The following is a 27,404-nucleotide window of genomic DNA, read 5'->3' as shown; positions in this document are numbered from 1 at the left end:
ACTCTAGTATGTATATATTTGTATTTTCATTTGTACCTGTCTCTTATGTTTTGGGGTGATAATTCAATGTGTTTATTGAACTTTTGTATTTTATTGGTTGCACTAAGGAGCTTTCTATGCACCTGATCATATGCATTCATATGAATCCTGTTGTGAAAAACCCAATAAACAAAGTTTAAAAAAAAAAAATCACACCCTGTGTGAAGGTAGCGCCGCCTTTGATACATTTTGTCATCGATATGTGTTTATAATGTGTTTATAGCCATGTGTCACGTGAAGCTTGACCAATCACTTTGTTGACGGACCTGACCAATCACAACGTTGACGGTGAACACGGACAAAGTCAGGTATAGAGCAGGATCCGCTCGCGCCGCTAAAAAGAAAATGAATTACTAGGTGCTTCATTCGCTCCCCGTGTGAAAAGACCTTAATGATGATAATGAGCCATTCCCAATGCTAAATTATTAATTATTACGATATATACTATGTCTTTATTTTTGTGAATTTAGTTTGGGCAACTAAACAGCCTTCTTTGTACACATTAATTGAATAAATCAAGTCAGAGATTGTAATTTACAGTATTTGTTTATAGACTGAACCCATTATAGCCTAGACCAGTGTTTTTCAAAGTGGAGGTCGCCAGGAAAGGAAATATATAATATTAATTAATTATTCTTTAAATTAAAATGTTTAGACTTCCCTTATTGTCAACATATTTTATAACTGTTCCATTTACTTTTTTATTCATTTATTTATGTTTTTATAGAGAGTAAATCTGTTCTGCCCCATAATCTGTGCAAAAACAAATCTCAAGTCAAAATGTGTTAATAAAGGCTGTGTTTATTAATTGTAGCCTATATAATGATTTCTCCCATTCACATTGTGAACACAGAATTGTGTCATCTTGAGAAATAGTGGAGGCTTTCGGCAAATATCACAGAATTACAGTAAGTTTATCCACTAAGTAGCCTAATAGCACAACCAATATGTAATATGGTCTCCCTTATTTATGGTATTAGAGTACCTTCAAATAAATAGTTATTTATCTATTACATTATGCAAACAACAATATTTTATACACACATTTTTACAGAAAAGTGTCTCGAGTGACCTAGAATATAATCATTTTAAGTATACAATACATATCCCTGTGTTGTCTAAATTTGATAAATATAGCCCCACTGCAAAGTGCTTTGGTTTCAATAGAGCTTTGGTTTCAACTTCCCCCTCTCACACTCATTGGATAAGAGACATCTTGTATTGTCTGAAACTGGAAAAGATAAGATTCTCATTAAATGGCTCCTCCAGTAAGTTTGGGAAGGTATGGGGGCCATTCTTTCAATTTGTCCGGAGCTTGAATCCGTCTCTGATCAAAGATACGGATGTGTGAGGTCTGTTGGATCATTGATATGATGGGTTTGCTGTGGCGGAGGTGTTGTGCTGTATAGCGGATTTTTGAATAACGTGACATTGATATGTACTGTTGGACTGATGTTTCTGTTTTGGTTTTGTTCTTGTTTTTGTCTTGTTCTGTCTGTGTTTGCTTTATATCTTTTGTATCTAATTATATAAACGACAAGTTACTTCCGCGCGCCGCTGACGCTATAGCCACAGCTCTGTAATCGAGTAAACACAACGGCACCACAGGACATGTCGCGAAAACAGTAGCCACGTCGGACTTTCACAATTTACGGGTGGTGTAGGGCACCTATCATTGCTCACTCCACAGTTTCCACGTCGCCACATAATTTCTTACACTCGCCACATTTCGGACAAAACGGAAGGTGAATCACTGTCGTACCGTTTAGCGTGCGCATCACCCACACCGAACGGCGACGGCTTGAGCCGAACAGAGCCGAAACAACACGAGCGGCCGCCATTGAACTCTGCCCATCTCCTCCACAACAACACACACTCAGCTCTTTCGCTTAAACCCCCCCCCCCTTCTTACGTACCTCCTTTGTTCCACCCAGGCCGTTACTTTCACTTCACTCATGTCTCCATCACAATATGTCCGTCCTTCACGTGCCATGCACACCCCAAACACACAAACACACGGCGACGGCCACAGTACAGCACCATAGCACGCTGGCAAATCTGGTAAACAAACCAGCCTAGGTTCATGACACCAAAGGACTCGACAGTGATGTCATCATTATGCAACCCGGAAGTACAAATACCAAGGATACGTCAGTGATGTCAGTCGGGTTGCCACGTTCATGCCAGGTTTTCAAAAACAAGCGACAGAAACAAGCAAACCGTGCATGAAAAAAAAAAAACGCCGAAGGGGTCCGCCATGTTCCAGGGGGGTCCCCGGGGGTCCAAACACTCACAGGGGGTCGGCGGACCACCAGGGGGTCCGCGGACCACCAAGTTAAAAATAAATATTAACTCTAGTATGTATATATTTGTATTTTCATTTGTACCTGTCTCTTATGTTTTGGGGTGATAATTCAATGTGTTTATTGAACTTTTGTATTTTATTGGTTGCACTAAGGAGCTTTCTATGCACCTGATCATATGCATTCATATGAATCCTGTTGTGAAAAACCCAATAAACAAAGTTTAAAAAAAAAAAATCACACCCTGTGTGAAGGTAGCGCCGCCTTTGATACATTTTGTCATCGATATGTGTTTATAATGTGTTTATAGCCATGTGTCACGTGAAGCTTGACCAATCACTTTGTTGACGGACCTGACCAATCACAACGTTGACGGTGAACACGGACAAAGTCAGGTATAGAGCAGGATCCGCTCGCGCCGCTAAAAAGAAAATGAATTACTAGGTGCTTCATTCGCTCCCCGTGTGAAAAGACCTTAATGATGATAATGAGCCATTCCCAATGCTAAATTATTAATTATTACGATATATACTATGTCTTTATTTTTGTGAATTTAGTTTGGGCAACTAAACAGCCTTCTTTGTACACATTAATTGAATAAATCAAGTCAGAGATTGTAATTTACAGTATTTGTTTATAGACTGAACCCATTATAGCCTAGACCAGTGTTTTTCAAAGTGGAGGTCGCCAGGAAAGGAAATATATAATATTAATTAATTATTCTTTAAATTAAAATGTTTAGACTTCCCTTATTGTCAACATATTTTATAACTGTTCCATTTACTTTTTTATTCATTTATTTATGTTTTTATAGAGAGTAAATCTGTTCTGCCCCATAATCTGTGCAAAAACAAATCTCAAGTCAAAATGTGTTAATAAAGGCTGTGTTTATTAATTGTAGCCTATATAATGATTTCTCCCATTCACATTGTGAACACAGAATTGTGTCATCTTGAGAAATAGTGGAGGCTTTCGGCAAATATCACAGAATTACAGTAAGTTTATCCACTAAGTAGCCTAATAGCACAACCAATATGTAATATGGTCTCCCTTATTTATGGTATTAGAGTACCTTCAAATAAATAGTTATTTATCTATTACATTATGCAAACAACAATATTTTATACACACATTTTTACAGAAAAGTGTCTCGAGTGACCTAGAATATAATCATTTTAAGTATACAATACATATCCCTGTGTTGTCTAAATTTGATAAATATAGCCCCACTGCAAAGTGCTTTGGTTTCAATAGAGGTATTAACAGTCACTAGCTTGATGCAAAAACATTACCTCAATTTACTATAATGTACTTGTAACAAACTGCAATATTTGACTGTACAAGTGCAGTTTCTATCCTTGGCAGTTTTGATGAAGAATGCTATACCTGACTGTACAAGTGCAGTTTCTATCCTTGGCAGTTTTGATGAAGAATGCTATACATACGTACCAATACATGTCAATCATCTTAAATAAACAACTTGTTACATGATATGAACAGGAATGAAAGATTCTACGGTAAACAAAGTAAGCCCATGAGTGCAGTAAGTTTACACAGCACTGTTTCTTAGCCATCTTTATCATTTAAAATGTAATTGAACAAGAAGTAGAAAATAAGAGGTTACCTTAAACGCATACAGTATAATTATGATCAAGTAACGAGCAACATAAATAATGAGCACATTAAGTGATGCAAAACTTATCATACTGGAGCTACAAAGCATACATTAACACGACCACACAGGCATACACAGTATTATCCTTAACGTACGTTAGTCTGAGCTCTTGTACTTTTTTGCTTAAGATGATTACAAATTCACCATATGCTACAGTAGTTATTTTCCAAGGCTGGAACAGGCCATAAAGAAAACTAAATTGGAAAAACATTCAGTGATGAGGACAGAATGTTCCACACAAGGACGTTTTGGACATTGTATTCCCAGGTGGTGCCATGCCCCCACCCCACCACACCATTTACTTATTGTGATGCATTCTGGGAGTCGCCTGCTCATTCTCCTGACTGTTCGCCAGCGAGGAGGTGAACAGGGGTCCCGTCATCGAAGTGGCGCTTGAAACAGAGTTAATATGCGTGCTGCTCGACACGCCCACTGCGCCCGTGGCTGCCGGGTAAAAATGGACGTCCACCGCCACAGTGGTGAGCCCCACGGAGACGTGGTGGGAGAGGAGGAGGGGCGGGCTGCCATGCGAGATGCTAAGGCTGTGGTGAATCGGTGGCACGCAGGACTCGGTGGTCCGTAGGGTCAGCGAGGATCGCAGGCCCTCCTCGCGGGCCGGCGGCGGGGAGGGTGAAGGGCACCCGGAGGGCAGGGATGACGGAGGAGGTGGTGGCAGGCCCTCCTCCTGACATTGACTGTGGTTGTCCCCTCTGTTACCGTTACCGGCCCAGTCCTCCACGCACTGCAGCTGGATGCTGGGCTGGGACAGGCTGCGGCCTTCCTCCCCCTCCAGAGGAGGATCGATCTGGAACGGTTAAAGGGGATTTTGACGCGACTAAGGAATAAGGAACCTTATGCAACAGATGTGCTGATGTGGAGTATATTACATTACATCTGGGGCTGCGACCCCCCAAAAGAATCATATTTCAACTGGGGATCCCCACCCTGACAAGCACTTGGAATTGTAGGAGTTGAGGCATTACATTTAGTTTGACTCAGTTCCACAGATAAATTGTGAAAATAGCCGATCTACAAGGTTGTAGATCGGATATTTTCACAATTTCCTCTATTATATTATTTGACAATTTGGCCAATGTTTGACTAGTTTTTCTAGTATAGTTTGATTTATTTTTATTCTCTTGATGCAGTTATGGTCTTTTTCATTTCATTTAATTTTCTTTAGGTACTAAAAGGGTCTCAAACGTCCTTAAATTGTCACTTTACTGTCATCTGACCCCTCCCCCCTCTCTATAGCACATTTAAGCCAGATGTACGACCGCGTCACTTGGTGAAAAATGTATGTACTATGTATGTATGTATGTATGTATGTATGTATGTATGTATGTATGTATGTATGTATGTATGTATGTATGCATGTATGTATGTGATCTGATTATGACCTGTGTGTCAAGGAGAGGGTCAGGATAGGTCTCCACTGTGACGAGCTGGTCCTCCAGAGCGGGCTGGAGGTCTTCCTCCAGGAGGTCCTCCACGGCAGGCTCCATCTGCACTGTGACCAGGCTGAGAGCGGGCGGCCTGGCCCGCGTGTCCGACGTGTTGGGGCTCTGCTCGATCACCGCCATGCACTCATCGTCCTCAAAAGCCCTGGGCAGGACAAACACTTGCGATTTGATGCGGCTTTCCACCGCGGAGGAAAGCCTTGTTTTCATTCTGAAACTGAGCTGTGTGATCCGGTTTAGATAAAAGGGGGGAAAATGTGGGTTCCGGTGCTGGGTACCGGTTGGCGTAGCATTGTTTTTGTTCCCCACATAATGCGAATTAATTAGTTTAGTCTCGCTAGTCGCACTACGAGTTAGAACAAAAGATGGATATACCAAACGATTATTATACCAAAAGAAACAAAATGATTATACCAAACTAAACACATTTTAAACTATAGGGGAATCATTATGGAGGTGCACGGCGGTCTTGGGTTCCACTGTGGGTTATATCCACTCCAGACCGGATCAGAAAACCGAAAAAGGAGTTGATCCCAGGCTACATATCTCCCTTATTCTGTCTTGTAAGAGTGTTAGAAGTTTGGTCGACCCGGGTTCAAATCCTGGGTAGAACATTAAACTTAAAGGGGCTACACCATGAATTAAAAAAAAATATATTATATATAAATATTGCCCCCTAATACGTTTTAAACAGGTTGTAAGCCTAAAAAACATCCAGATATTTTTTCTCACAATCTGACTGTCTGTCATTCCAAGCTTTTTCAGCTGCAATACCAAAACGTCCTATTGGGCAGGGGGGAGCTACTGAGCAATTCTGTCTGGCCATCATCAATGCAAAATCAGGGCAAGTGACATCACTTGCCCTGCCATTCTGAAATGGCCTGTTCAGACACGCCCATTCAGGAAATCCATGAAATGAGCATGAATGACTGAATGTTAAAAAAAAAAAAAAAATTGGGGTACAAGAGACACTGGGGAGCCCAAAAAATACTAAAAACCTAAAAAAAAATGAAATTCATGGTGCAGCCCCTTTAAGGATTACGGCTTTAAATACTCACCTATTTTCATAAGTTCTAGCGATGGCACAGTGCTCTGCGTGCCGCGCGGGGACTCCAAGGTTCCGCTGTGCTGTAAATTGATCACCTGAATAAATAAATGCTGTTTCTGATCGTTGCAGATTTTTTTAGAATGGGGCAACTTGTGGGTGTCAGGTGCAGGGGTGAAGCAAGGTGGTGACAGACCTGCTCGGCTCGTGGGTGCAGGCTCGTTCTTTTGGACCAAAGAATAGAAGGCCATGGTGATGAAGATGAAGGCCAGGGACACGCCCACTCCCACCACGATGGGGATATCATGTTTCTCCAGAACTGGCAGCCATGATGGAGACCGTTCTGTTACTCTGGCACATGGGAGATATAAACATTATCATACATTTGACAACAATTTCATGACTGTGCTAAAGATATGAAATGCCAGGGTTGGAAATGACCAACTTTCCTATACATGTCGCACACACAGCCTTTATCAGCACCGTGGATAATACTAATGTGGCACAATATTACAGTTCTATTTCTTCATTTTTGTATTGTAATATTTGGAATTTATAAGAAGCGAAATTCAAAAAGGTCAGAACCATTTAAATATCATTAAAAAAAGTATTCATAGTTTAAGCTGGCACAGGTGATAAAATGAAAGATGGATTTCATATTCACCCAACTAAGGACATTTTCTCAATGTCATAAACACACGATACAGTTTCAGTTATTTACTGGTTTTAGTTATTGTATTCGTTTTTTTAAAAGTCTACTCTAAACCATAGCTCTGTGTACAGGTTCTATCCTTAAACTAGTGAGTTATTTGAGACCACCATATGCCTAGCCCCAACTAGTTGCCATAAAAGGTCATGGGGCCTTTTTGAGCGGTGCAACCGCTCCTATAAGAGGGTTTAGGACCCATCCGTGGTGAAAGTTTTTCTTTCCGTCGTGAAAGTTTGTCTTTCGCTGTGACGCCATGCTGTGGAAAACACGCCCATAGGCTAAGCTTTGCAGGACGTGCTGTGATTGGCTAGCGAGACACATGATGAAATTAACTTCAAACTTCGCAGACGCGCTGTGATTGGCTAGCGAGACGCATGATGAAATTAATAATAATGTAAAAAATGTAAGCACCGCTAACTTCAAACTTCGCAGACGCACTGTGACGCACTGTGATTGGCTAGCGAGACGCATGATGAAATTAATAACTCATAAATATCACCGCTCACTTCACACTGGGTGTGATTTTCTTATTTTTTCTACAGACACAATGCATTAACATGTTCAAACACAAAGATTCTCCCTGTAGTCCACTGTTTCATTCAACTTACTTTGGATCATTGCTGGTCATGGGGGACTGGGAGGTATTCCTCTTCAGCCACTCTGTGGGCTCTGTGTCATTGGCTGATTCGTCCTGATGCGAGGGGCGAGCTTGCTGGCTGACATTCGGGTGAGTCTGACCTGCCGCAGTCGCCCGATGGGTACCAGGAACCTTGACGTCTGAGGTAGAAGCGCTGGAGGTCACATCAGGAGGACGGACGGTTGAGTGGGGCGACTGCAGAACAGGAGGAGTTCCAGGCTGGTTCTGGGGCATCCAGGATTCTGTCTGTGGTGGTTTGGGTTGCGTGTGGAGGGGATGATGATATTGCGTCGGAGACGACTGGGTTGGCGTAAGTGCAGATGTGGTAAAAGTGAGCTGTGGTTGGGTCGCGGATGGCTGCTCCTGAGTTTGGGTCTGTTGATACAGGGTCTGTGAAGGTTGATCTTTGTTGCGAGCAGGCTGAGTTTGCACATAAGGTGACTGATGCTGTGTTGAGGGTGGCAGAAGTTTGGATAGGGGAAGAAGACTTTGGCTAAGGGGTCGCAGCGGATGACCTTGAGGCGTTTGTGAGCGGGCGAATGAAGACTGGGTTGTTGTAAATACAAGCTGCACTCGAGAGGATTCCGCTGAATCGAGAGATGAGACACCTGGACCTGAACGATAAAGGTTTGGTTTTGTTGCAACGTACCGCAAATCGGTGAACGATTGCTCAGAAGACCCAGAGGTGGGCAACTGAGAAATTGGTGTTTGAGTGGAAGGGACCAGGACTTTATTTAATGAAGACACAGTGGGTGGTTCTGATATCAAATGCTGAAAAGGGACTCCACTGGTCTGGGCGTCATATGTGGTAGCCTGTGTTGGTGACTCATTGATTTCATGTTGGATTTGTGTACCTGATGACGTCTGTGTTGTCTGGAATTTACTCTGGGAGAGTAGATACTGAGTGTGTAGGACAGACAGCTTGTTGCTGATCAGTACAGGTTGACTGTATGTCATTGGGGGCTGAGTATGTGCGTTTGAAAAGGGAGCATTAGTCAACGGCGGTTGACTGTGTTGGTCTGTTGACTGGACCTCCAGATATGGCACAAGAGGCTCCAGCAATGGAGGCTGCATCTGCGTGACTATGGGTTCGGTTGGAATGGTTGTGGGCCGATCTAGTGGGAACTGTGATTGAAAGTCAGGTGGACCGTGCAGTCTAGACATAGCTTGGTCCTTCAGAAGCGTAGATGATATTAGAGGCTTGTTGGCAGAAGGACCTTTATGTGAAGTAAATCCTGAAAATAGAAGAGAGTAATAAATATGGGGGGGGGACAATAAAATAGGATAAACTCTCTGAGTATCCATACATAATTTTTTACACACACACACACACACACACACACGCACGCACGCACACGACCATAAATTATTAAAAGATTACCAGATGATATTACACACAAGTAGAAAAAGTGCTCCTCGGAGCACAGGTCTCCACCAGGTCAGGTAGGTCATTGTGATCCAGCAATGTTCAGAATTCGTCAATCAGAATGGAATATGAAAAATCGGACAGATCAGTCTTGATCACATGACTATAGAGATAATGTGTACCGATTTGCGTAATGTTTGGACTGATATCTGTAGGAGTAATATAAAAAAATCACACCCAGTGTGAAGTGGGCGGTATGTGGTCATCACAGTGGTCATGACAGTGATGGAAGTTCACTTAAAGAAAAGTAATATTTCTGAAGTGTGTGGTGATATTTATAGTTATTCATTTCATCATGCGTTTTGCTAGCTAATCACAGTACTGAATAGAGTCAGCCAATAAAGTCAGCCAATCATATTACAGCTAGTGGTCATCACAGTGATGGAAGCTCACTTAAAGAAAAGTATAGATTTGCATTGAATGTGTAGGCGTTAGGGGTGTACAATGGTGCCCAAAAATATGTTTTTGTTCAAAACGGGCCACTCCTGTAAACTTTAGACGCCAATCTTAGCCAATCAGGTTAGAATATGAAAAAGATCCGACAGATCCGTGTTGATCACATGACTATAGAGATAATCTAATCTGTACTGATTTGCGTGATGTTTGGACATAATCTGTAGGAGTAATATCAAGAAATGTGTTTTGCATAAATCTGCCTCCTGTTGGCTCTATAAAAAGGCAGATATGAAAAATGCAGGCAGATGTGAAAAACGTTTCACGCTGATCGGTCCATTCATAGGTAAAAATGCGAATATTGTACCGATATTGGCAATAGAGGCAGGCGCTGCCTCAGTTGGAAGAAGAACAGGAGCAGGGGAGATCGCTACCACAGTTTGTAACTGGCCAGACTCTAGGTCCAGTTTACGCAGCCTGGCGGCCGTCTCCAACTGGAATTCCAGCTCGAACCATCCAATGACCCTGTTGAGGTCGGTGTGAATGCCATGGGGTCCCCCTTCGGAAAGGCAGCTGGTGACCCCTGGTGACCCCCCCCCCCTCCCCCCCCCTCTCCACAGTTTCAGGGAGAGCTGCACCACCCGGCCCTGCCTCCGGAGAACGCACCAAGACACCCTTGTCCACTAAATTGTCCAACACCACTAGCTTAATCTCCCTTTTAAGGGACAGGCTACTAATTGGTATGCCAAAATGTTTGGCTATCAAAATCAAATCTGACTTTTAATTCAAAAGCTTTGAGCGTAGGACCGGCCACAAAATGTTTCAAATCGAAACTAGAAGCCATAGTGCAACAAGTAGTCACAAAACTTTCAAAACGCAATACCTCTCCCCTGCAGTAAAATACCAGTACCTAAGTTATTTATTTGCACCTCTAATGCTCAACAATCCCGGACGAGCCCCCAATTATGTTACGAAACCCTTTAGGGTCTAGGTTTGGGTTTGTAACACAATGATGATAAACGGGTTGTTGAGCATAGGTAGTGCAAATAATGGAGGCCACACAAGGGTTTGAGCAAAAGGTGCTGTGTGCTTTTACTCTTCAAGCAAGTTATTTACAATAATTACATTTCTAAATGCATAGGACAGAAGATTAACCAAAAGAAAAGTAAGCCACTACCAGGGGACTCGGGTGTTGCCAAAATAACAAACAAAGCAGCAAGGGAAACAAAAGACAGACTAACTAACTAACTCATTAGTATAGTGAAAACAAAAGCCTGCCTACCTAACTACTCTACCAGTGACAAAAATACATAGGTGGCAAACACCCCTTACCTAGTGTGCTTAACAATGTTCTACCTACGTGATGGCTATGTATAGAGGCCTCTGTCTTTCCTGTCCCAAGGCAGCAGCATACACAAAGCAGGTTAAATGTAGAACAGTTTCTGAATTGCTAAAGTTAGCTCTGGGAGTGTGGATGCAAACAGGTGAGATGTTGGTGAGAGTATGAGCTGAGGTAATCTGAGTTCCCAGAAGTTTTCGCCAGCGCTGGGCCAGAGCCCTGGTATTTGTGGGCGGGATGTAATTTACACTCAGAATCTGAGCGGAAACGCCTCTTACCGGTCTGAGGCTGTGCAACTCGTCTAAAAAGTCAGCCGAGAGGCAAACAGCATTACACAACAATGGCGGGCGCAATTTCTCAAGGGAAATTGCTTCCCGTCGATTCTATTTAGATGCAACACCCACTGCATGTGGATCCCGCCCCCTTTTCTTCATTGGCTGTTGATTTGAATCACAACGCAGTGGCCGCGCCCCTGCTGTCCAAGCTCCGACGCCCAGACTCCCAGACTAGAGCTGAGGTGGAACCCAGCCTTTTATAGGCAGCAGATGGTGGTGATTGGATGAAGGTGGAGCCAGATAACAGTTTGATTGACAGCTGATGGGTTGGTGACTTCAGACCTGTAGTGAATGCTGATGGGTTGGTGACTTCAGACCTGTAGTGAATGATAGAGGGAAGGAGAGACAGGGGGAGGAACACACAGGGATCCCCAACAAAACCAAACTACGTGGAACGTAACAGGCCTGTTATAACGCCACCATAAGGCCGATTTTGAAAAATGTAGAGTGGCATTTCTTCCTTGGCCTAGTGGCAATGAGCGTGCAAAGTTTCACAGCAATCGCACGCTGTGTTCATGATTTGAGGCATATTCTTTTAAATGGACCGCTCCTGCAAACTCCTGGTAGCCAATCTTAGACAATCAGGATGGAACATGAAAATCTGACAGATAGGGTGCCTGGCGGAGACAATAACGTGGTTAACACCCCTTTCTTTGTGTGCAGTAAACATGGACATACTTACTTGACTGGATAGAATATGTAGGTGCTGTCTCCACATGTGGGTAATGGGTTGGCCCCATGCGTTCCTCAACCCCAGAGTCACTGGACTCTGGTGAAACTCTCTCACTGTCATCTGTACTCTGGAAAGATATTTACAAAGACAGTTTTCTGATTCAGAGGAGGAACACAGACATGACGGTAACTGTCAATAAAAATGACACACTGAGCGAAGCACCAGGAACAAGCCACAAAATGAGTCACAAAACGAAAACTGGGCCACCTTTACCTGAAGTGTGACATACTTTCACGCCCCCCCAGCATTTAAACGGTGCGACTGACGACAATGGCAAGCCACTACGCAAGCTACAGGAGTTGCACAACAGTGTTCTTACTCACTGCAGGCAAATTCAGTCTTGTCTGCTTGGCTGTATCAGTTGGATCTTCTTCAGCTTAAGATAAAGAAGATAACCATCAGCAGAAAAAAAAAAAAACAGACTCTACTGTGTGTGTGTGTGTGTGTGTGTGTGTGTGTGTGTGTGTGTGTGTGTGTGTGTGTGTGTGTGTGTGTGTGTGTGTGTGTGTGTGTGTGTGTGTGTGTGTGTGTGTGTGTGTGTGTGTGTGTGTGTCACAGAGAGAGGCAGCCTTAGGGCTAGTACACACTGTAGGATATTTGCTCCGTTTATGCTGTCGGGGACCTTTGTTGTTGCTTGCCGCCAAAACCCACAATCTGACGCAGATCGGGCTTTGATCGCCGAGATTTTGCTCGCTGTGTGTGAAATCTCTGCCAGAGGATCGGGCCGCGATAATAGTGCTCGGCGATGCCTTACCAGGCGTTTCTAGATATCTAGCAGGTTTGATATTTGGCTCCGTCGCCGACTGGACATCATACATAATGAATGGGGTCTGCGAGGGAATCCGTGCTACAGCCAATGAGAGTACAGTACCGGGATGGTCGCTGCGTGCAGAGAGAGAGAGAATGTAGGCTTACTGTAATATTCATATCTTGAAGCACGGTGCGGGATTTTGCGGGGCCTTTTCCCGACCACAAATGGCCTATTTAAAATACCGCCTGCGCCCGCAGGATTTGCGTTGGAGCCTGCGGGTACCACAGGATCCTGCCGTTTCAGGGCTCTACTCTCGCCGTTGAGTCCTGTGAAATATCTTGCAGTGTGTAATCCCTTGTCGGCGATCAATCATATAGTGTGAAAACCACAACGATATATGACAGCCGATTCCATGAGCTAATGAAGCCCCCCCCCCCCACATTTCCATGGCCTCACAATGTGCCTTTCTTGATAAGAGCTGTGCATGCCATTGTGCAATCTCAAACGTGTTCCCAGCTATCCATGTGAGCGTGGTGTGCATTTGACTTCTGAAGCCTGAATTATACTTTGATGTGTGCCTGTGTCATGCACCGAAGATAGCAGATCTACAAGGTCGATGCGCTGTGAGCTTGTGGATCGGCTAATTTAGGTAATTTTGGTAATTTTAACAAAGTATAAATCAGCTATTATTTTCCTGGAGTGTGAGAGTGAGCTCGGCAAGTGAGACTTTGACTCCACTTTGTAAATAGCGTACAGAAGAACAAAGGACTGAATCTAATGATTGAGACTGATTACACTGCGCCTGAATAGTTAAATTCTTGCTTGTAAGTCCTCTCCTCTCCGGAAGGAAGGGCCCGTTTCAATGGAAACAGGTGAAACATAGCTAATGGCGCCTCTGGTGCTGGTATGATTCAGAATTCCTCTGAAGTACAGCAGAAACTATTTTCATTTGCACTTGAGGCAATGGTGTGTGTGTGTGCGCACGCACGTGTGTGCGTGTGCGTGTGCGTGTGTGTGTGTGTGTGTGTGTGTGCGTGCATGAGCCAGCAGTTACTCTCTTGGTAGTCTCGCGTCACCAGACAACTATTCCACAATCTCTGCTATATAGAGTCTGGAACTCCACTTCCCGAAAGCTGTTTAACGGAAGTTGTTCAGACCGGAAAGACATTCGACCAATCACGACGCGGTGCCCGCGGACCTGTAGTCCCAGTGGAAACAGAACCGAGGTGGAAGCATAGTCATAGGAGCGGTAAATTCATGTTATTTGTGCGAGGATTGTTTATCACAGAAAACTGAGAAAGGTATCATGGAATTAACGCCGAGAAAACTGTGAAAGAAGACACTAGTAGACATAAACGATGTTTATGAGATTCGTTGATTCCAGTCGGACTCCTTTGCGCCACTGCACAATGCTAAAACGGAAGTGGGTAGGGGAGGGGCATCCGCTTTCCCCTTACACATTATCAGAGCTTCCGGGTCCCAGACTGTAGCCTATGCTGGAAACATTTGTAAATTGTGGGAGGCAACAGTCTGGTAACGCGAGACTACTCTCTTGGTGACGTAGATAGATTACAGTAGCAAAGTGGTTGACGGACATACTAATACAGTCTACAGGGAGTCTGTGTACCAGTGACAGTAAGGACCGTTGGCCTCTGCTGCCGTCCTGCCCTGTTCTCTGCAGTGCAGTAATACTCCCCTGCATCAGACAGATGTGCACTGGAGAAGTGAAGAGCACCGTCATCTATACAGTATGTGAAGACAGAGACAACGCAAGCAACAGATTACATCACCCACAGTGCAGCCCAATGAGAACCAGATTATCCACCTCACAAATAAACATCCGTTTTACAGACGTCAGTAGAATTACTATAACTCTAGAATAGAGTTTACCGAAAGGTGTGCGAAGGCGTGTCCGCTCGACCCATCGGTTGCCGATTTGTTGCTCAGGGGCAGGGCCCACGTTTTTGTTATGAGACCAACATACATGATTTAAAAAATAAATCTTTCAAGTTATTCTTAACCAGTTGAACCCTAGTGTCCCTATGCTGGGCATGTCAGAATATGCGAACACACTCCGCAAAAATAGCAGATTTACAAGCTCAGCTTGTAAGCTTGTAGATCAGCTATTTTCAGCGAAGAGATATATGGTGTGGAGGGAAAAAAGGAGGAGACCAAGTATAGACCCTGGGGTCTATAGGCCTACTTGGGGGAACAAAGTATACAGTATAGGGTTTAAGTGGTTCATTTATGGTTGTGAGTGAGGAGGTGCTGTGTTCTCACCATCAATGTGTCTGTCCTCGCTGGGAACGACAGTGGTGCGTGTTTCCCCTCTGTCTCTGGTCCAGGTGTATGCGATGGGGAGAACACCCACTGCCCTGCATGGCAGCGCCACCGACGCCCCTATCCTACTGCTCACCTGCCACGCATGGGACAGTATGATAGGGCTCACTGAGACGGGAAGGGAACACGAGGTACACAGATAGAGTACTGATGTCAAAACCCTGCCTCCTGGGTCATGAAGATTTATACCCAAACAAAATCCCATACTCCTAAAACTAAAAAATGTGTCCGGGCATCTCACTCGTTTTGTTACAAAGCATCAACTGAAAAAGTACTAATTTATCCAAAGTGTATAAGAAGAAGCCGCCTACAAATCGACAATTCTCAGGCTTAGAAGCAGTGGTGGAAAAAGTACTCAAATACCTAAGTAAAAGTATCAATACTGTAATGTAGAAGTACTCTGTTACAAGTAAAAGTCCGGAATAAAAAATGTACTGAGTAAAAGTACAAAAGTATTGGTATCAAAATGTACTTAAGGTAGGGTAAGTGATATTTTTTGGTTAAAACAAAAAGTATTAAAGCACTATATTCTGATAGTAATCATTGCTATAGAGTGTTTGTTCAGTAACAGGAGTCTCCCCGTCTCTCCAGCTCTTTAATAAACAGAAAATACATTTTCCGGTAGGTATCAAAATCTCAACCAATCAGGAGAAAGTACCCATTTTTAAGCTTCATTTTTATAAAGTTCCAGTTCCAATTTTGCCTGCTCATTTCTTAGTGTCATCACTTCCAATTTCACTTGTTTAATCTATATCCTGATTGAGTTCTCTATCCTGATTGGATAAAATTGGAAATTAAACTGAAACGAAAATGCATTTTCTGTTTAATAAAGAGGTGGAGAGACAAGGAGACTAACTTTACTGAACAGACACTCTATAGCAATGAGTACTATCAGAATATAGAGCTATTTAACACTTATTATAACCAAAGAAAATCAAAATCACTTACCCTACCTTTAAAGTAAAAGTACTTTTCGTTTTGAAAATAACAGATCTACAAGCTCACAACGTGTTGCATCGCGACGCGTTGTGAGCTTGTAGATCGGCTATTTTCAAATAGCCTAGGTATAAAATAGGGCTAAAGTGGTTAATGTATGGTTTATAATGTAATAATTAATATCTGAAAGTAACTAAAGTTTTCAAATAATTGTAGTGGAGTAAAAGTACAATATTTGCCTCTGAGATGCAGTGGAGTAGAAGTAAAAGTATAGACAATTGGAAATACTCCAGTAAAGTAAAAGTACCTCAAAATTGTACTTAAGTACAGTACTTGAATAAATGTACTTAGTTACTTTACACCACTGCTTAGAAGTGACCTAACGACTACATCAGCAGTCATTGGATATTTTCTTTATGTAAGAGATTAAAGCGATTAGTCACCCCATGGAGACTTGAAATCATCCGGTAGGAGACACAAAGAGTCTCCTTAGTGTCTCCTACCGGAACCGTTGCTGGTCGTCAAATTATTGGCTTAGGAATGCAACAAAAACCAAAGAATATCCATGAATTCAAGTCTCCATGGGGTCACTAATCGATAGAAAATAAGTAATTTTTTGGGTGAACTATCCCTTTAAGTAGCATTGTCAGTTCTCAGTTGTTACATCTAACAAACTAAATAATAACAAACCACACACACACACACACACACACACACACACACACAGATAACAAATATCATGATATCTAAGTAATCTTAGGAATGGTTTTGACAGATGTGCTTCAGTGGGAACAGTGAAACATGTGATTTCCTAGTTTTTCAATGCTACTTCCGGGCAGAATTAATAAAAGTTTCTCCAAACATAGACTGTGTTAAATATAAGTAAATATCTGTAGCTCTGTATCAAGAACGATACAGACCATCTCCCTGACAGAATGCCCAGAGTCTTTTTAATTTATTTTTGGAATACAGTTCTTCTAAGGGACCAGTCGAAATTTACAGAAGGGGGTCCCTGGAGGAAAATAGGGGAGGGTCATGCCTTTCTAATTTTAGTACAAGGGAGGGTCAGCTAATTTTACTTTGAATCCAAGGGAGGGTCATGCAATTTTGAATTGATAAACTAGTCTGTTTTTTATATACATTTTTAGTACAGCAGAAGAGTGGTCAATTACCCCTCTCTATTTCAAATGATACGAAGGATTCAAATCCAGTAACACCGTGGTCCATTTAGAATCAATGACGGTCGTTAACAAGCCATCAACGCACAGCAAGTGTGAATGACCCAGTCAAATCTATTCAGCGTCTTAACGATGGTTGAACAATTAAGCAACACTTCAACAGGTGTTAGGCATATTAGAGAGATGCATTATCCCAATTTCCAACACAGAGATATCCTCTTTTAAGTGTTTTTGTTGCTCATAGAATTACATACACCAGGTAGGTTACAATGACCAATTTATAACTGGATATTCATAATCATTTGAAGTAATTCTGTGCATGTGATTAATTTGGATCTATATGGACAGTTGTGCATATATGCCAGCCTAGCTCCACAAGTAAAACCAGAATCATCAGGCCATAAATTGATAGCCTAATTGTTAAGACTTAAACAGGGGCCATTTTCGAATTGCACAAGTACAAGCAAGCACATGCGATTGATATGGGCACATTTCCTACTAATGACGACTCAACCAGGTAAACCGGTACAGTTTCCCTTGAAATTCTAACTCCCATTTCTGTGGAAGTATTTAAGGGAGGTTTTAGTACATCAAGGTAAATACAGGCTTTTATTTGATGTATGATGACGCATCAATGTTGTCAGTTACTTGGAAGTCAGATGTCTGACCTGGAGTCGGATGTCCGACTTCCAAGTAACTGACAACATTGATGAGTCATCATACATCAAATAAAAGCCTGTATTTACCTTGATGTACTAAAACCTCCCTTAAATACACACTATGCTGTGTGCGTGTGTAAAACTGTCATCCTTGAGTTGAATTTCCTTTCTGTTGTCACGCACATTAACAGTATCCACCATCGATAAAATAAAATATAATACAAATCTTCACTTTCCTACATTACTAAATGCATGGTCAGGGACCACATGCAATACCGTAGTTAATAATTATGGGATTCAATGGGTTTCCCACATGTAAGTTTAGAACACTGTCCATTCTGCTACCACTACAGACACTACACTGTGCATTTAGCAAGACTGACTACAGTAATACAGTAATGTTCTAATCAATGTGGAAAGGAAAACATCAGACATATTATCACTTTTAAATGTCATGTTGTTGTATTTGGTGTGGAGGGTTAGGGCTGTCAAGATAACACTACTTTCACGATACATACATGATGTTGGGCATATGATATCGATATGATACATTATTAATGTTCTTTTCTCATGTATCATCAACATTGGCCATCATCTTTAGTTTAAAATAACAATTATAAAGCACTTTAAAAAACAATTACAAAGTGCTTTGTACACACAAATAAATACATTTGTGCAAGCTTAAGGGGGAAGTGAAGTTCTCACTAACTATAAACCCATTGTTTCAGAGGACATAAACTAATATAACAAATATAATTACTATAAATTCAACAAATATTTTTGTCATCTGGACTTCACGAACCAAGTGCAGCCTAGTTATTTCCAACAGCTCAAAAAAAAATCTATAATACCAGATACAGTATAATACCATGTAAACCATCTTAGATTAGAAGTAGGCCTATTTGAGAGTGCAGACTGGCATAACTGCTTTGACGCATGTCACATTAACGAGCGTCAACAACCATCAGCTGGCACACAACACCTCCCCTTCTGCAGTGCTTTAAACTGAAAGTGACTGGAGTCTGTTTCATTTCTCTCCAAAATATCTTGAATATGATGGAAGACATGATTAATAATTACTGTGATTATGATAAGCTTTACATTTTGTATCATACACCATACAGTAAGAACTCCTATAACTTTCACCGGCAAAAAAAAATAAAGAATTTTGTTTTTATTTATTTTTAAATACGATACAGTATGACATCTTGACAATACCTATCGTCACATTTTAATACCACGATAGGCTATATCGTGACACAATATATCGTGACACTCCTATTAGGGGAGGGTTAATCTTTTTTTTTTAATCACTTGGGGAGGGTCATTGATTTTTTTTTTTGTCAAAGGGAGGGTCATGGCATTTTAGATCAGGGCACATACATTTTCTCCAGGGGTACCCTTCTTTAAAAATCGACCTGCACCTAAAAAAATAGTCTACAGAATTTTGAATGGGAAAAAATCTTTATCATCCAGGGGGTGGTTTTGACGTCAGACTTTGGTACACTATAGACGCAGAGAACTCCAAATAACCATTTCCCATGCATGTGAAATTAAGAGTTCAACCCTAAAGTTATGGCTCTTGCACAATTCACATTTTTCTTTGATATTCAAGCTAACATGAAACGTTACCAGCAACTCTAAGCGTGGCTGCGCTGTGGTTTTGGCCAGCCGTGTTGGAGGCCTCACAAATGTACGTTCCTTCGTCATAGCTCCTTACAGACGGGATATGGAGTGTCGCGTTTCTCACCCTGTGTGAGAGAGTTGCTGGTGGTCACACACTAACAGCATGTGGGCATATCAACTTGTTATCACAGCACTTCCTGTGGTGTGGTTTCAAATCGAGACAGATAACAATCAGTTTCCTACAGCACATACATACAAATGCATCCTAGTTTGACCCAAATTGATTCATTACAAGTATAACTCACATGATGTTAACAATACAAAAATAGTTACAAATTATGGAGCAGTGTTATACAAGTGCTATAATTCCCTTTGCCTTCAGATAGGAGATTACTTACTTTTTTTTTTTTTTTTTCAGTGAGCGTTTCACTTCTGATGTATTTTAGATTAACATACCCCATGACAATTTTGCCCCCAGTCTTCTTTGACCCCTGCTTAAACCACCTGATGGAGAGAGGATGGTGTCCCCACACCTGGCATTCCAGCAGCACCCGGGCACCCATTGGCACTGTTGCCACTTGGGGCCACAGCTTGACGACTGGGGGGGCTGAAAGGGAGACAAGAGGATGGGGAATATACCGGTAAATTGGACTATCTGTGCTGTGGTGGATTTAGGATTTAGTGTGCTTTGTAATGCCATACCCAGCACGGTTAGGGTGGCTTTGCTAGAGGCAACAGATCTCTTGAGGTGACTGTTGGAGGCCCTGCAGAAATAGCTTCCACCATCAGACTCCTGCACACTGGAGAGCGGGAAACACAGGTTCACATGCCCCGTTATGTGCAGTAGTGGTTCTCAATAATTTTCATGTCAAGGACCCCAAAATTGATACGTATAAGAATGACTATTAGGTTTCACTCTCTCCACTGTTATCTCCCCACCTACAGCATTGACGGTTATAAAACTGTACTAATGTACTACTGTAAATCTAATCTAACAATAAACATCTTCTCTTATGGGGGTCCCTGGCACAAATACTTTTCATAATGGGGGGGCCTAATACGTATCATTTGGGGGGTCCTCGACACGAAAAGGTTTGAAAACCACATTTATTGCACCAACAGAGAAGTTGTGCAAGTTCTTTGTTATCTCAGATAAGAGAGAGTGAGTCAATTGTCTGGCCACCATAACAACAAGATCATCATCACAAATAAGACTCCTACGTTAGCAACCAGTTGCACCCAACAGTTCCTACAGTAGACACACATGCCTGGCTGGCTGTGTCCAGGATACGGTTGAACTAGCCTTGCTGTAATGATTGAATAGTGTCTGTGCATTGTTTTGACATTTTATAGAGCCAATACATCGTTTTGGCCGATAGATTGCTCAATATTAGATTTTTTTGGATGACATCTGTATCGGCAACTATGCAGCCGATGTGTCTGGATATTTAACCTTTTAACATTTTCTAAGATAGCAGATCTACGAGCGCACAACATGGCACAATGTGCCCAATAAAATGTTTTGGTCTAAAAGTTATTTATGGGTTTCTTTTTTCTATTTATTTTTAGTCAACTTAAATTAGCTCAAATTTGTTTTTGTTTTTTTTGTTTTTTACAAAATATGGGTCAAAACATTGGTAATAGTGGTTTCGGACTCACCAAAATCAGGATTGCCAGTTTGCGCTGACCCAAGTCATGACAGGTATGTGCACACACCATTGACAATCACCTAGTGTACACCCACAAACGCACCTGTAGAAGAGGAGGTCTCCACTGGCCTGGACAGTAAGGTGATCTTTGGGAGCGAGCGGCTGGCTGTTTCTGAACCAGGAGACATGAGCTGTGGGCCTGCTGAGAGGAGGCCTGCAGACCAGGGTAGCTTTTTCTCCACTCTTCACTGTCAGGTTGGAGGGCTGCTGGGCGAAACTCCAACCCATCACTGGAAAGAGTAGGAGAGTCCAGCATGTTGCATCAGAGAGAGAAAGTTAACCTCTGTATGGGAAAATTGTGCAGTAAAACCACAGAGATTTTATTCGCCACAGATATGCAAAACACTCAAATGACAGGACACACGAAGGACACCAAGGACACCAGAGCTTCTTATGAACATATCAAATATGATGATTATATGGAATTCTTAGGCTAAAAAGGCAATTTCAGTCAGCCATTCCTCTAGCGTCACCCTTAGGCCAAAATTTGCAACCATACAGAGGGTATCTCAAAATCAAATGGGAATGGAATAACCTCTAGAGGCCACTAGTGAGGCTTATAGATGCTTAGGGGCCTTGTTAACTGACTGACTCATGTTTTCCTGAGCGCAGTATGTTTTGAATTGTTTTCAATGGGGGCACCACGTATTTAAGCTGCGCTGCAGATGCCAGCAGACGACACGCTGAATGTCTATTTTGCGGTGGTGCGTTCACATGTGGCGCTTTTTTCTGGGCGCCCAGTTGCAATGTTTTCAACTGTGGGTGTTTGAAAAATATTTGGTAGACGATTTGGTAGACACACAGCCTGCAGTACCAGCAGAGAGTAGGAAGGCAGTCTCAGAGCGGAGCGTCTCTCTCTGATTGGACGCCGTGCAGTGGTAGGAGCCTTCATCCTTCTCAGACACATTCCTGGGGAACAAAGCCAAAGTTAGAACCCACTCTTATGTGTGCCTGACTGGAATAATGGCCAAAACAGTTACCTCAAGAGTGCAAGGCTGAATTTTAGCTCAGGCTGACCTCTTGTGTATGAATATCATATTTCTTAGCCAAAATTGGACCTGAACACAAGCAGTTGCCTGTTGTCCTGGAAGCTGAACGAGCTGGAACCGTTGGTCAGCGGAGCGCCGTCTTTGAACCAGTGCACCATGGGAGCGGGGAAGCCGCGAACAGCGCAGCACATGGAAGCGTCCGTTCCCAAAGCAACGGTGATGTTCTCTGGCCCCTGCGTGATCTGCAGCCTTCTAGGGGCTACTGAGAGAGGAGCCGCGGAAACACCCCTGATGAGACTCAATACTCCACTTTGTACAGCTTAAAACAGTTGTGGAAAAAGTACTCTCATTTCAGTGAAAGTATCAATACTGCAATGTAGAAATACCAATTTACTTGAGTAAATGTACACAAATATTGGTATCAAATGTACTTAAAGTACCAAAAGTAGAAAGTACTCATTATGCAGAATGTCAAATGTATAAAATGTATAGAAATCTTTTTAAAATAGCAGATATACAAGCTCACAATGCGTTGCATCACGGCGCATTGTTATCTTATAGATCGGCTATTTTCAAATTGCAGAAATGTATATAGGGCTGAAGTGGTTACAGTATGTTTTATAATAATAATAATCAAATCTACAAAGTAACTAGTAACTAAGGTTTTCAAATAATTGTAGTCGAGTAAAAGTACAATATTTGCCTTTGAGATGTAGTGGAGTAGAAGTACAGAAAATTTGCAATACTCCAGTGAAGTAAAAAGTCCTCAAAAGTGTACTTAATTACAGTACTTGAGTAAATGTACTAGTTACTTTACACCACTGAAACTACAGTCCAATGCACTGCAGTCCAAATCATCAGCTTAGAGCAATGAATGTGACTTAAGGGAAAGTTATGTTTACTGATGAAGGGACAGCTCAGATATGAATAGTAGTTGGGCATAGACAAGAGACAAAATACTGTGCATTGTTGACTCACCCTGAACAGTTAACCTGGCTGCTTGGCTCTCCTGACTGATGTTCAGTAAAGGGTTGAGAGTGACACAACTATATGTTCCCTCGTCCTTCAGTGTGACATTAGACAGGCGGAGAGTACCTGAGGTCTTCTTCTGGGCACCGCCTCCATACTGACCCTGAGCAGACAAACCAAGACCGACTTGAGGCATAACATACAGTATGCACGTATATCCATCGTACAAGCTCCAGTACTGTACTGTAACATGCTTTTGCATTACATTTCCAGCATGGGAGATTCCCAGACAAAGTAAAATCCTTAGTGTTAACCCATTAAGACTGAGAACGCATCTGTGTCATTTTAAGATTGCTTTGGCTCTTCAAAAATAGCAGATATACAAGCTCATATGAGCTTCTAGATCTACTATTTTTGAAAAATCGTGAACATTTGTGCAAATCTTTGAAGTTTTTTTAAAGTGAATATTTGTAACTCAAATCTTTGCTTCTGGGGGTCCCTGGAACAAATATTTTGAAATATATAAATATATATATACTATATGTCATACCCACAATTCAAATTCGGGTCTCCGCGACAACTCGAATTTGTATTGCACAGCTAAGAAGCAGTCCCTGCCTGACCAGAGTATATATTGTGCTTATGAGCTTCAGGCAGTACTACTTGTCAACCAGTAGATATTTACCGATGGAAGAGTGGGGATGACCAGCAGCAGGTATACTAGTTGTATTGAATTCAAATTCTATACCATACAGATTGGTGAAAATAAAGTTTTATTCATTCAAATTCCGGATTACAACTTTAATTTAATTGAACACTTAGACTTTTACAGTGTAATTACCATTCACATTACCAGTGGTTTTGTGGTTAGAATGTCTGACCTAAGATTGGAAGGTTGTGGGTTCAATCCCCAGCCAAGTCATATAAAAATGGCAACCAATGCCTGCCTGCTTGGCACTCAGTATCAAGTTTTGGACTGGGGGGGAAGTCCCTGTGACATAGCATCATGGTGCGTACATCAGCTGCCTCACGCTAAGGAAACTTAGCTCAATCCTGACCTACGGACCACATGGCTCAAAGGCTACTTACTGATCAGATCAGGGGTCTTCAACGTTTTTCAGGCCAAGGACCCCTTAGCTGAGAGAGATATGAAGCAGGGACCCCCCACTACTTATTATTTAAACTTATGTTGCAGATTAAACTTTTTCATAGATTTCATCATAGACTTGTTTGACAGCACTATCATGTTGGATTCATGTTCATGTGTAAACTTAGACATTTAACCACTTAAACTGTCAATACATTACTTAGTAAACTTGACCTTTCACTCTGTACTTGGTCTGCTCTTTTTTTTCTTTGACAAAAATAGCTACTCTACAAGCTCACAACGCCTCGCACTGTGAGGCGTTAGCTTGTAGATCTGGCTAAAGTTCTCCTCAGAATAGGGATGCTGTAGGGTTCAAGTGGTTAATGTAAATGTCCTCTAGTAACTCTGAGGACCCCCTAGGGATCCCGGACCACCTGTTGAACACCCTGGATCAGATAAACTAAGCTTCACTGCAAAACTCTGACCTCACCTGAATCTGTCGGCCTGTATTGACGAGTGTTCGGCCTTTGAGCCAGGTGATGTGTGCCGGAGGTGAGCTGTCCCCTGACACACACTGGAGGAACACGCTCTCTCCCTCCATGACCGTCTGGGCGCGGGGACTAAAGAAAACAGACTCCAAACCTGTAAACACACAAGATCTAAACATGGTGAAAGTCATCATCACCGGATTCCATATCGTCACTCTCGAATGGAAACCTTGTACAAAACCATTACTTTTCAGACGATGGAAAAACAAACCTGTGTTCCAATGTACAGTAGTTATTATTTAGTGACAAGCTGTTGAATACCTTTCATTGGTTCATATTTATACAATATTTCTCGGGTATTTTCAAGTCTCTACTAGTCTACTTCACATTGTAACAAGTGAGAGAGACAGGAAATGGTGAGAGAGAGAGAAGGACTGAGCCTTAATGGTATGTTGCTCTACCAGGTGAGACACTGGGGCACCCTTGGGTCTGTCTGTCTGTCTGTCATGTGTGTGAGGGGTTTACAAACCAGCCTTTTCCACTTGTACGGTGGTACTGATATGGTGGGCTCCGTCGCCAGCACAGCAGACATATTTCCCCAGGTGTTTGTGTCTAAGGCGGGGGATAAACAAGGAGCCGTTGGCCAGAACGAGGACGTCCACAGAGCCAGGGTGCAATGCTGACAGTGGTTCTTCTCCATCGGCTCTTTCCCACCGTACAGGCAGCGCCTTCTGCTGCTGGGGATCAGACACTGCACAGTGCATGGTGAGAGGAGCTCCCAGCACAGCAGCGCCGCCCTCTGGCCGAGTGGAGAACACTGCATTGAGGAGTACAATGAAGAGGTTTGATGAAATTGATTTAGATGGCGCTATATTACCTCATTTGGTTAGGTACCCCCTGGAACCCCCTCAAGGACCCCACATTGGGAACCCCTGCTCTACGGCACATCCTAAGTTACACTTCATCATACTGTTATGTTGTCACGTGCTGAGAATGTAGCCAATCTAAAAGCTGACACATCACATCGCGACATGCTGTGTGCTTATACATCTGCTAACATTATACGATGCAGCATAAGTTAGGCATAATGAGGAGATTAAGATATTTGAAAAAAGAGTGGAAGCATGCCTAGACAGTGAAAAAAGAGATTTGTGTAATATTACTGTGATATGTGAACACAATCCTCAACACAATATGTGAACAAAAATACAGCCATTCCATACCGTCTGCCCTGTCTCGGTTGATTGATAAAACCCAGGTGATTGATAAGACACCAAATCCAGATTTTTCACATTTAAAATTATGATTATTACTTTCATTTAAGGGACCAAAGCAACAGTTCTTTGCCCCCATAGCCTACTTCCTGCAAATAAATAAAAAGATCCTAGCATTTCAAAGACAACTATCAAAGTGATGTGAAGATTATGCGCCTATACATTATCATCATGCAGACTATCAAAAATGTATGATTATCCCAAACGTAACCCAGCTCAGTCGCTCCAACTTCAATCACATCATCATTTTTTCACTGCTACATGAAGCTTTACGTTGCTAGGTTACCGATGAAGCCAGCCTAGGGTTTCTTTTTTTAAAGCCTTTGTCAAATTATACATGAGGTGTGGAAATTAGCATGGCCTCAATAGTGACACACAGTATGGTGACAGGGGGAGGTTGCAATTCTTATTTTGCTTTCTCCTGCACACATCTGCAAACAATCAATACTTCTTCTTTTCTCTCCTACTCTCCTCGCCAAATTTCCTTCATTGACCGGGGTCCCCCAGGGGTCTATGCTAAGCGCCCTCCTTTTTTCCCCTCTACAGTACAACAAGTGACCTTGATTCTTGAGAATAACGACGCTACGCTTAAACATGTAGCGTCTGTAATCTTCGACAAGTCACTTCTACTTGTTGTATTTGCATCACATCAGATGTATGAGTCCTCTCTATTTGATTAAATATATAAGCTATCATTTGACCCCAAAAACCTATTCCTTTCTTTAAGGATTTACAGTAGACTTAAAGGGGATGTTAAAATAAGTGTTAAAAATATATATTCTGTAATCATTGCTATAGGGTTTTCAGTAACAGCGCGGTCTCTCCAGCTCTACAGTAAAAAGAAAATACATTTTCACCTCACTCAGGATACCAGTTTGATCCAATCAGTAAAGAGTAAACTCGTACAGGATAATTTGGAAGTGCTGAAACAAAAAAAGAGCAGGCAAAATTGGAACTGGAACACTAAGAATGATGTTTGTGGAGTTCTCGCTCCTGATTGGATAAAATTGGTATCCCATTGGTATCCCAACCAAACAAAAAATATTTTCTGTTTGCTGGACTGATAGAGCGAGCCTTGTTACTGAACAAATGATCGCAATGATTACTATTGGAATATTGAACTAAAAACGTTTGAACAAAAGACATATCACTTACACCCGCTTTATTTAACAAGGATCCGTCTGTGGCTACTTTGCCACGCATGTAAGTTTGACAACATGCACTTTCAAAATAAAACATGCACTATTGTCACTCACCCAGTTCAGACAGCACAGACTGGACAGGGAAGCAGCAGAAGATGAACA

At 42.2% G+C, this 27,404-nt stretch overlaps 1 protein-coding gene across 1 annotated transcript; it reads right to left on the bottom strand.

The window, feature by feature from the left end:
- Window positions 1-4,315: 4,315 nt before the first annotated feature.
- On the bottom strand, window positions 4,316-8,440 carry LOC311043970 (uncharacterized protein; the record flags this gene model as incomplete). The annotated part of the gene is made up of 5 exons (XM_084055393.1): window positions 7,840-8,440; window positions 6,719-6,873; window positions 6,536-6,620; window positions 5,418-5,622; window positions 4,316-4,822 (listed from the first exon to the last, which is right to left on the bottom strand). The coding sequence occupies exons 1-5, from the start codon at window positions 8,100-8,102 to the stop codon at window positions 4,316-4,318; spliced, it is 1,215 nt and encodes a 404-aa protein (XP_083911519.1). The 5' UTR covers window positions 8,103-8,440.
- Between the last annotated feature and the right edge of the window lie 18,964 nt (window positions 8,441-27,404).

Source organism: Gymnoscopelus microlampas (assembly GCF_963454915.1).
Source record: "Gymnoscopelus microlampas genome assembly, chromosome: 4".
NCBI lineage: Eukaryota > Metazoa > Chordata > Actinopteri > Myctophiformes > Myctophidae > Gymnoscopelus > Gymnoscopelus microlampas.
Note: the sequence above shows the minus strand (reverse complement) of the source record. Positions and strands in the feature narration are given on the sequence as shown.